Source organism: Glycine max, chromosome 12, assembly GCF_000004515.6.
Source record: "Glycine max cultivar Williams 82 chromosome 12, Glycine_max_v4.0, whole genome shotgun sequence".
Lineage (NCBI taxonomy): Eukaryota > Viridiplantae > Streptophyta > Magnoliopsida > Fabales > Fabaceae > Glycine > Glycine max.
The window spans coordinates 8319902-8331961 of record NC_038248.2 but is presented as its reverse complement, the minus strand read 5'-3'; the positions used below and the strand labels follow the sequence as shown (position 1 = coordinate 8331961).

The window sequence follows — 12060 nt, the reverse complement described above, 5'->3', positions numbered from 1 at the left end:
CGCATAAGCCTTGTGCTGGATCAAATGGATGGACAATGTAAAGTTTGAAACTTAGTCAATGAAGATTGCAAACTTATTCCTCATCAAAAACCTATAGCTCCTCTGCTACTTATAGACAACGTAAAGTTTGAAACTTAGAAACTAATAAAACCATTAACACATTTTTGGTGACATGAATAACATGATCAAAAAAGTTTAACGTAAACTTAGCTACTTGGTAGTAACACACAAGACTATTGTAATATGTATTCACCGAAATAAAGTTGAATGTTATACATAAAAAAAAAAAACTCTATTAAACCAGAAGTCGAAAAAACATGATTTATATGTATTGTGGTCTCTCAATACAAGTCAAGCCAGTACAAATAATTAAGATTGCAAACTCCCAAATGGAGATAGTAGATTGCCACTAATTTACTTGGATCTCGTAATTGTAATAGAACTGTTCCAGAATAGTATCCATATTCATCGAAAGAAAAGTATTTAACTTGGATTTATATGACAAAAAAAATTCATGACAGTTAAATAGTTTATTGGCCATTCCAGTTTGGTAAATTATTTGAGAAAAATACCTAAAATGGTAAAAAATCATAAGAGTATCCATATTCATCTAAAGAAAAAGTTGAATGTAAATGACAAAACCCTATGAAACTAGAATATACCAGATGTTGGAAAATACAAGATTTATATGTAGATGGTTGTGTGGTCTCTGAATACAAGTAAAGCTATTAGCACAAATAAAATAGCAAACTCCCGAATAGATGGTGTCACTAATTAATTAAGATGGATCTCTTGAGTGTAATTAAAACTGTTCCACAACCTAACTCACAAAAACACTTTTTGATAAATAAACAACTCATGTTGAGGGACATATCCAAATATATACGGTTAGCTAATTAAGCTCCATAACCTCATGCATGCATGCATGCTTAAGGTTTACCTCCACCTCCTCCGCCAACACCAACACAACAGCTCCAACACCAACTCCTACCCCAATGCCAATTCCAAATCCTCCACCTCCACCACGACCTCCGCCACCGCCAACACCTCCACCTAAACCTGCCCCACCTCCACTTCCTACACCACCACCTGCACCAAAGCCTCCACCTCCTCCTCCACCACCACCACCACCACCTCCTCCCCCTCCTCCTCCTATTCCTACACCACCTCCAGCACCAAATCCTCCTCCATGGCCTCAACCTCCACCCAAACCACCACCTGCTCCAAAGCCTCCACCATATCCTGAGCCACCACCCAGTCCAACTCCTCCTCCTCCTCCTCCACCACCAATGCCTCCTCCAGCTCCAAAACGGCAAAACCTCCACCTTGACCCGCCCCGCCACCAACACCACCTCCTCCGCCGCCGCCAAAGCCACCACCACGCGACCCAACCCACCCCTACAGCCTCCAAATGGACAATTATCGCCAAAAACAGTGATCACACTCAACTGAAGAACAATGCACATTACAACAACACTCACGGAAACCCATTTCCGATGGAAACTAGTAGTGACACCCATAATTGCCGAAACAATACAAATACACACACTTTATCCACTTGCTGTTGCTGCTCTTGCATTGCAGAATGACGAGTGTGCTTTTTATAGGCTTCGTTCGTATCCACTAGGCAATGGTATAAATGGTGCATGTTGTGAACCGTTGGGGAATTGGCGCCAAGTCATTAAACCATGACAAGTGGAAATAATATCAAAGTCGAAAGCCGACGTGGACTTTTGGGGTTTGCACTTTTCACTGTACCTGTCCATCAGTACACACTACACGGTACACACACTATGGCTTTCAATTGGACCTTCATTTTCAACTCTAAATCTTATTTTAACTAATTAATGATTATTTTACACATATCTAATTAATGATTAATCTCTCTTTTTCGGCCTTTTATTATATTATCTTTCTTTGAGCAATTCCTCCTAATGTCCTTAAGTGAGTGTAAGGTAAGAATTTTTTTTTGGTTTGTGTACTATAACTACAAAAAGATATCATATATAATTATCTTTATCCAACTTTTGTATATATATATATATATATATATATATATATATATATATATATATATATATAAATATTTCTCAAAATTAAAAAAGGGATCAATATTGTTGTCATACTTTAGTACTATGCAATAAACACCTTTCTAATAAATTAATAATCACATTAATAGCAGAGGAAGTCTTGAAAATTTGAATTATATATGTGTATGACGGCCCAATAAATTACGTGTGTGTATTTGATTTTATTTATTTTGAAAAAAATACCAATTTTTTTAAATAAAGAATTATTAATTACAAACAAATCTAACCTAACATTATTATATTATTAAAATAAATAATACATATACACGGATAGTGTATTATCATCTAATTATAAATTGTTATATATAATATAAATTTGTTATTTTAATAATTATTATTTCAAAAATTATGATGGAAATTATTTTTCATGGACTGACAACATAATATTTTTAAAAATACATGTAAATTAAAATCATAATTTATTGTATTGAATCAAGACTTGAGAGAAATTTGTTTTGTTTAGACAAATTTCTCTATAAATATGTATGAAAAAAAAAGATAAAAAGAAAAATTATCTATAAATTAGTTCATGCACAAATTAAAATAAGAAGTTAAAATTATTTAGCTTTTCCAAAAAATTAATTCTAACTTACGTGTAAATAAATTTTAGTTTATGAGAAAATTTTAATTAATTTTTTCTACATATTTTTTTTTTCCTCTCGGATGTTTATGGAAAAACTTATTCAAACCTGACCCTTATCTAATTCTGCCATTTGTCTTTAATCTGAGAATAATGATTTGGCCTATCAGAATACATGTTTGGTTGAGCATCAAAAACTCGTGTAATTATTCTAAATTAATGTCAATGAAAAAAAAAAAAGAAGAAAAAATACGTAGAAGCTATTGTAATCAGCTTCCACGTACGTCCAGTGCTATTAATCCGCATCCAAACCTGCGGCATATCTGGGTCACGTCTGTGGATGTTCAACGTGTATTTTGGGAAGCAATTCTTTTGTAATTTTTTCATTGAACTTATTTTTAGAGGTAGAGGAATGAGTTTCCAAACATAGCTTTATCTGGGCAGACTTGTGCACATTGCACACATGAACTCGTAATACCTGCAACAATCATTATGTTTTACACCTACTACACGAAAACTGAAGCACATTTCATGTGGTAGATGTTATGTTAGTTCGTCCCATCACGTTCACAACCATAAACAAACACGATTTTCCTCATGTGAATGAGTAAAATCACAAAAGTATCAACCATAAACAAATCCTAAACAGCTAGCACAAGTTGTAAATGGTGTTTGACACGGCATGCCATAATTAACAGGAGGAAAACAAGAGCCTTTAATGCTCTTTTTGTGTCTCTTTTTTTCTTGGACCTTTATTTTTTCATTACTATTAATCTCAGTCCACGTTGAACTCCAAGTCCATAGCCATCCTTTTATATAGAGTATAGACTATTAGTTTTCAACATTATTTCATTTTTTTTCTTCTTATACTTCACATTTTTTTCCTGGAGTGGGGTCGTAAATATTAAACTTGCATCAAACCATTCGTGTAATTTCTGTTAAGAGTACAAAATGCGAAGGTGAAATCTCAAGTAGAATAAAAATACAAGTATTAAGGTTTTGATCCATTAGTAAAAGCTTGCTCAATGTTTATCCCTTCGATTGCGCAACAGTTTCAACCTTGTAATTCACTTTCCATTGTAAACTTGCATGTTCCTGGCCTTACTCACATGATAGACGAGAACGAAAATTCTTTAACGCACGACAAACAATTAAATTAACCTCTTCCTTTAGACGCAATTTCTTCCCTTTAGTGCTATAAGTTTCATCCAATTTTACAATCCAATTTCATCTCAAACATTAGTACTAATAACCCAAAAATGGCACCATCATTTTCATCAGCAACCAAGCTCTTCTCCTTCTCATTGCTTTTGCTAACCACAACAATGGTTTATGAAGCCAATTCTCAATTACCTCTGCAAACGACGTTGGTGTTCTACCTCCAAGACATAGCAACAGGACCCAACGCAACAGTTTCCCCAATCACCGGCCTCACCGGAAGGGATTGGACCTACGAACAATTCGGAACAATATTCGCAGTGGACGACCCCGTGATGATGAGCCCAAGCCCGGTCTCAGCTCAAGTGGGCCGGGCCCAGGGCCTGCTGGTAGTGTCAGCCCACGACGGCGCTAACGTGAACGCGGTGCTTTCGATTGTGTTCACGAACTTGCAGTACAGTGGGAGCAGCATTGAGATTCAAGGCATTAGTCGTCAGCGTGAGAGTTATAAAGAGCTTTCCGTTGTGTCTGGGACTGGTAGGTTTCGCTTTGCTAAGGGCTATGCTGCGTTTGAAACTGTGTTTTATGATCCGGGAACTGCACACTCGGTCATTCGCTTGACTATAAATTTGAGACAATCTTGACAAAGTTTTACTACTACTAAAGTCTAATAATAATGTGATGTGGTTAATTAATGGTTGCTTATGAATTAATTAACCAGCAATAATAATGTATGACAAAAGGTATTATATATCTTTTGACTTCTTTGTTTCTGGCGTGTGTGTGGGTGGGTACCATATTTGGACAACAGCAAATGATTAATTTTAATTTTATGATTAATAAAAATGAACATGATTGTATATATAATACTGAGAAACTTTATTGGAGATAATTAAAATCTTAACTGAGTCCACCATGAATGATCGATATTACAACCGTGATTGGTTCAAGTTTCTCTTCGTTGCTTTCGCACGAGTGTATATCTCGTACCAAATAGCAAGGCTCTTATCAAAATGTTGTTGATGTTAATCACGGTTGAGGTACAACCAATTACTATTAAATATTTTGATAAACTTATGAGATTATTAATCACCTGCGTGAGATAAATTTAACCATGTTAAACAATTTACTACCTCATTCCCTTGTCTTTTAATATTTAAGATTATTACGCATAAATTAACAAATATTTAATGGAATTAAAAATTATTATATTAGGACTGAAATATTTTCATTTAATACCTTGATATTTGATGCTTGTATCACTAGTAATGGATACTAAATAAGAGTACATTTGAAAAAAATAATTAATCTTTCAAATTCTAAAATATCAAATTTTCAAAAAAAAAAATTAAAACATAAAAAATATGAGAAGAAGATAATAGTATATAACCTCATGAAACTGTTAATCACACATCAACATTATATAAAATAAGCGCATTTACTATGAATCACTTATGAAATAAAATTAATTACATTTTATGTTTGTAGTTAACCATGTGTCATAACCACATGATACTATTAACCATTTGTGAGGTAAAGTTAATTATCATTAGACATCTTAAGAATCTTATGACACTATTAAACTACATTTCAGTACTTATATACAATCACCTTTATTAATTCTTAACCATTTATTAAATACAATTAATTATGTTTATACATGTAATTAATGTGTACGATTACAATATATATTTTCTATGCACAAAGAGAGTGAACAAGTACATTTATTTTAATTTTAATTTTCCCTCACCTGTTAGTAATTTAGGGTCCGTTTGGTAGAAAAAAAAAGAGAAGAAAAATACAGTGAATTGAAAATTTAAAAAGGTAAATAAAAATAGATGAGAATTAAGGTGCATTCTAAGTATATTGAATGAGTTTCTTCATAAAGAATGTCTTTATTTATAAATATTTTTATATATATTTAAGAAGAGTCACATTCAATTGATAAATTTTATAAAAATCACATCATTACAGTTAATGTCTTTTACGAAGAGTTAACGTATTTTAATTCAAGTTTGTTTATGTAAAAATGTTTTCTAAAAAAAAATACTGTAACTAATTTATATGAAAGATTATAGTCATTAGAATATTTGAATTTGAATGAAACTAACTAGAACTACTTCAATTTAAATGAAACAATACTTTTTTTAAAAAAATTAAACTAGTGTGGGAGCCTGTGCGAATTTTTTGGTGACAGACAAAGTTAATTTTACAAAATTGAATATAACAACGTATAAACAGATTTATATAACCAATCTAAAATGTTTTGATATATATGAATCATGTTCTAAAAAATTCATTATTAATGAAAATTAAAAAATGTATTTATATTATTTTTAAAGTTTAAACATTCAAGAAGTCTTTTATAACATTTTTAAATAATGAAAATTAATAAAGATGAATTTATTTATTTAATTCCAACTAATATTAATTTCAAAAAATGCATTTATAAAACTTTTTAAAATTTTTGAAAGTTTCAGAATGCAGTTATAATAATTCATAAATAATTAAAATTAGTAACTTTGAAAATACTAATTTAACCCCTAAGGGAATTACTAAAATTTCCAGAAAATATTTATAACAATTCCAAATAACTAAAATTAATAGATTTGAATTTAATTATTTAATTCCAAATAACTTAAATATTTATTGAATTTAAATATTTAATTTCAATTATTCCATATAACATATTTTTTAAAATTTTGCAATTTCCCTTTTTTAAAAAAAAAGTTTATAAGTTAAAAAAATAATTATAAAAACTTTAAAGTAATTAAAGTTATTAAAATTTAATTTAATTACTCAATTTCAATATACCTATTTCCAATATAGCATTTGTAATATTTTAGAAAAATATCAAATTTCAGAAAAACATTTATAGTAATTTTATTTGTAAATTTAAATGTTATTTAATTATCTCAACTATACTTAGTTTTCAATAAAGCATCTATAACATTTTAAATAAATTTAAGTTTCAAGAAAGCGTTTATAAAAAAATAATTACATTTAGTAAATTTGAAATTACTTATTTAACTTCGATTTTTATTAGTTTCAAAATTTAAAATTTCAATAGAATATTTATAACAATTTTTAAATAGTGAAATAAAGTTTAATTATTTAAATTATAAAGTTTATGTACAATTTTTGTTATGTATATATGTTTCAAGCTGGCAATTCCGAATATCTTCCTCCGTAGTATGTATACTTTTTTTTTTTTAACTACTTAGTATATATGCAGAGATTAATCCAAGGTATTCTTCCACAATTTCAATGTATATTATCAACTGAACTAATAAATAGATCCAGAAATTTTATAAAAGGGGCTGTAATTTTTTTTTATTCTTTTATAATTTTTAACTTTTAATAAATAATAATTTTTTAAAAAAATGATGATATCATTTTGGTAGGATTCAGACCCTTGTTTTTGCCTAGGAGACTTTTATATAAATAAATCTGGTTTGGCTTCCTATAGGTTTAAGCGTTTCTATCCTTTTGGTAAGGAGTTTTAACTTTTCTCCGCGGAATTTGTTATTGTCTTCTTATTTTTATTATCAATGATATTCAAACTTAGGTTTGTGTTACACTGAACTGGCTTCGAGGGTCAGTACCTCCACAGAAATTAGAAAGAAAAAGACTCAAGGTGATGATTTCATTGATAATTCTGCCTTATTACATTCATGCTATATTTATACTGAGAATTGGAGATAACAGAATTTGTAATTCTGTGCCAGCAAATCCTAACAAAGAAATGGCAGACAAAGATGTATTTGGCCCTGTAGATCCTTCCTGCCTTTTCTATAATAACAATAAACAGTGAAACACAAAATTAATTTTACATAATTTTATATTAATTAATATTAACTATTATAATAATAATAATAATAATAATAAGATACAAAATTAATTTTATATAATTTTATACCAATTAACTTAAAAATATATATGTATATACATAAAAAAATTCCAAGAAAAGAAGAGTTCGAGTCCATATACTCGTCTCCCTCTAGATTTATCCTTCAGTGAGCTATACTCATTAGATAAAAATATGTATACAGTATACTTATATATTTTGCCATTTAATTTTCTTAGTTTAAAGACTATTTGGATTGTCTTGTATTTAATTATCAGCAAAGATAAAATTGGTTTATGGCCGGTGATCATATCTTTTTCCTTAAATGCTACTCTTTTTTTTTCTTCAATATATTAACTGTTACTCTTTGAAACTATGTTTTCTTAGAATGATTTATGAAACAAAAAATACTTTAGTCTAGAATTCAGGACGCAAATATTCAAATTTCACACCTTAATCCAAGTTAACTTTTTCCTTGACACAAAGCGAACAAGTTTATGCATGTATCACCTTTATTAAAAAGCATAACTTTGAATTTTTTAGAGAAGTAGTCAAAAAAGTCAGTCACACTTATAAAATAAAGGTGTAATTAAGTTTTTAGTTCTTTAATTTTTTATTATAATTTTTAGTCTTTTAAAAATATTTTTGACAACTTTTAGTTTTTTATTAATTTTTTGTCATCATTTTTAGTCTCTCTAGAATTATTTGTCCATTTTTAGTCGTTTATTTTTATTATTCAAAAGTAGTCCCAAATATAAAATAAACAAGGAACTAAGAATTCATAAAGACTAATTTTGAGCAATAAAAATAAATAAAGAATTAAAAATAAATAAAAAATTAAAAGGACTAAATGAAAAATTAAAACTTGTATAAAAAATTTTGAGGGACTAAAAATTAGAATAAAAAAATTGAGGTACTAAAAAAATTAATTAACCCTAAAATAAACTATCCTTAATAATATTAATTTTTTCAGAAGCGTTAAAAAAATTCATATTTTTGCTAGATCAATCATGAGCCGAGTTAATCACAAAGGACTTTCCACCCTTCTACATAAAGTCACCCAAAATCAAAATGAAAAACAAAACAGAATAAACAACATGTGAAGTAATTTTTTCAAAGAACTATCATTTTTTTGTATACAATGTACAAAAATAAAAAGAACTTTGTATCACTGAATAAGACATTAAATAAGATAGAATAAGGAAAACCAAAATTTCAAAGTAGCAGTAAGAAAAGATATAAGAAGAGAAATAAAAAAAAAAACTAAAAACAATATCCCATCAGAAGTAGAAAAAATTAGATGTAAAAGCAATGTTCAGGATGCGTTAAAAAGAGAAACATATATTATAACAAAATTTCTGATGTAGAAAATTACAGGGATGCACTCAATAATATATTGTAATTTTGCTAGATAATTTATTTTTCAACAAAAGTATAGAAAATTATAGGACTGGGTCCAATCACTTGTTAATTTTTTCAAAGAAGTAGAAAAACCATCAATGGGTTTCTTTGTGTTTTTTTGGGTTTTATAGCTCCTTAAAGTCACCAAAGAAAAGAAAAAGAACAAGAACATATAGGGAAGCAATTAGTTTTAGAGAAATATAAAAAGAACATACCTTTTTTTTTTGTGAATCAAGCACAAACCACCATTTTTTGTATACAACGTATCAAAAAGAAAAGAATATCGTATCAAAAATAGAAAAAAGAGAAATGTAGAAGCAAAATCCATATCGCGGTAAAAAAATGAACATTTGCGAAACAAATTTTTACAGAAAAGTAGAAGATTACATTTATATGCTCAATTGTTTATATTACTTGATATAATTAGATTAATTTATTATTTTTCGTTTATATAATAAGATTCAAATCATTTTTTATTATTTTCCTTTTATATTTATTAATTATAAATAAAATAATAATTAAAAATATATTTATTACTTTGCTTTTAATTTAATTTTGAAAATTTGTGATTATTTTAATGCATCTAAATATATAATTTTTGTTTTATAATATTAATAAAGGCTATCATTTTAAATGAACGGAATATTCTCCTTTATTCTTTTGTTTCATGCCACTGAAATTATCAAAAGTTCTTGAAAGTTTGGGAAGGAGGAGGGGGAATTTATTATTTTTCTTTTAAATAATAAGATTCAAATAATTTTTTTTATTTTCCTTTTATATTTATTAATTATAAATAAATAATAATTAAAATCATATTTATTACTTTGCTTTTAATTATATTTTGAAAATTTGTGATTGTTTTAATGCATTTAAATATATAATTACTGTTTAATAATATTAATATAGGCTATCAATTTAAATAACTGGAATATTCTCATTTCTTCCTTTGTTTAATGCAATTGAAATTACAAAAAATTATTGAAAGTTTTGGGGGAGGGGGGGTTGTAGAAATGTAGTTCAATTGACATTTAACAATGTGGGCGGATGTTGTGGGAAATGATTTGGTTTCTATTTTTACGTGTTTCAATTTATTTGGATGATTAATTTTAAATGTGTGACTAAACCTTTGAATGAAAAATTAATTATATAATTAGTCCAAAAAATCCAAATTTATAAGGATATCTTGAAATTCTAGGACTAAGTCAAAAGTCTTCACCATCATGATTATAAAAACTAGTTATTCCACACATTTTGAAAACTTTACTCAAATAACCTAATATCATAACCGTACCAATCATTTTATTACGTGTGACAGTTACATGGAAGCTCAAACACGTTTCATGTGATAGATGTTACTTCGTTCCATCACGTTTATAACCTTAAGCCAAATGAAACAAAAGTATTAACTGTCACGAAATCATAACAATCCTGCTCAAGTTGTTGATGAGGATGGCATGGGATGACCCAGCAAGAGTAAAAGGCCAATTCTAATGCTCTTTTTGCGCCTCATTTTTTCTTTGCCACATTTGATTACCATTAATCTCAATCCACGTTAAACACCATCTTAATATGTAACCTATACTTTTTTTGCTTAGGACCTGTAAAGCCTTATTCACTTTCCGTTACTCACACTCACATGATAGATGGGACACACAAGCTTGAAGAATATATCATCTTTAACGCTTTAGAAATCACTTATTAGTGTTTGGAAAAATTATTGGTTGAAGTAGTTGAAAAATGAAAAATTATATAAAGGATGAAAGTAGTCAATTTTTACTTTAAATAGAAAAGATAAAAAAAATAAGAATGGTTTAAATATATTTTTCATACTTCTAAAATAGATTATTTTCATTTTATTATTTAAATTTCATTTTTTAATCTAAGTATTCAACATTTTTTTATGTTTCACTGTAGTATCTATTATTAGTCCCATTTTGTAAAGTGACAACATGAAAAATAGAGTGTTGCATTATCTAACACCTAATCACTAACACGTTAACAAATTTTTCACATCATTTTTTATTATTTAAATTATTTAAAAAATCTAATTTTTATATTTTATTAACTAATAAAATTAAAAAGAAAACTTGAGTTCCCTTTTTGAACCCTAAGGGAGACATTTGGAAATTTCAAACCCTAAGGGAAACTCTTGGGAGGCATTTGAGAATTTCGAACCCAAAGGGTATTTCTGTTGATGGCTAAGATGATGAATGGAAAGAGTGGGTCATCATTGTCTTCGAAGATGCAAGAGGGGGCGAAGTGAGTGAGGTTATCGAAGGAGAAGTAAAAGTTGGTGAAGTCGCAGGTTTCGCCACAGACGGTGACGATGATGGAGAATCATGCAACGAAGATGAGGACAACAAAGGATAAGAGACAAACTAGAATGTTCCACAGGGAGCTGTGTTTTGCTGCGGGTGGCTCCATAGGAAAAAGAAAGAGTGAGACTGAGAGAGGGGTATGGTTTGAAAAATGACTCTAGTTGCGAGGGTAAAGTGGGAAACTCATATGTTTCACTTCACGCCACTAGTTTCTAGAAACAACGTTAAAAAAATCATTCAACGGTATGGATCAAATGGTAATTGTTAGTTTGACAAAGTGTAGAGAGAGTGATGACGTGTTAGTGATTAAACATTGATGACATGACACTTCATCTACCACATCGTCACTTCACTGAATGAAACTGATACTATAATGAAACATAAAAAAATATCAAATACTTAGAAGAAAAAAAAATGAAGTTTAACAATAAAATGAAAATGACCTATTTTTTAGATATGAAAAACATTTAAATAAAAAAGAAATATAATAAATACTACTTTAAATAACGTAAAAAGCTAATAAAACAAGTTCATTTACCAAATAATTAAACAAGTTTTTCAACTAGTAAAATAAATAAAAATAAATGAAATATCTTACCAAATACTCATCTCTACACCTTGCAGCATTTTGTATCACCCCACCCACCCCCAGAAAAAAAAAATGGC

At 28.7% G+C, this 12060-nt stretch overlaps 2 protein-coding genes across 2 annotated transcripts; both read left to right on the top strand.

The window, feature by feature from the left end:
* Positions 1–917: 917 nt before the first annotated feature.
* On the top strand, positions 918–1589 carry LOC121173202 (leucine-rich repeat extensin-like protein 3). The gene has a single exon (XM_041007531.1). The coding sequence runs from the start codon at positions 918–920 to the stop codon at positions 1587–1589; it is 672 nt and encodes a 223-aa protein (XP_040863465.1).
* Positions 1590–3581: 1992 nt separating this feature from the next.
* LOC102661321 (dirigent protein 2) lies at positions 3582–4581 on the top strand. The gene has a single exon (XM_006592307.4). The coding sequence runs from the start codon at positions 3930–3932 to the stop codon at positions 4470–4472; it is 543 nt and encodes a 180-aa protein (XP_006592370.1). The 5' UTR covers positions 3582–3929; the 3' UTR covers positions 4473–4581.
* Positions 4582–12060: the final 7479 nt, after the last annotated feature.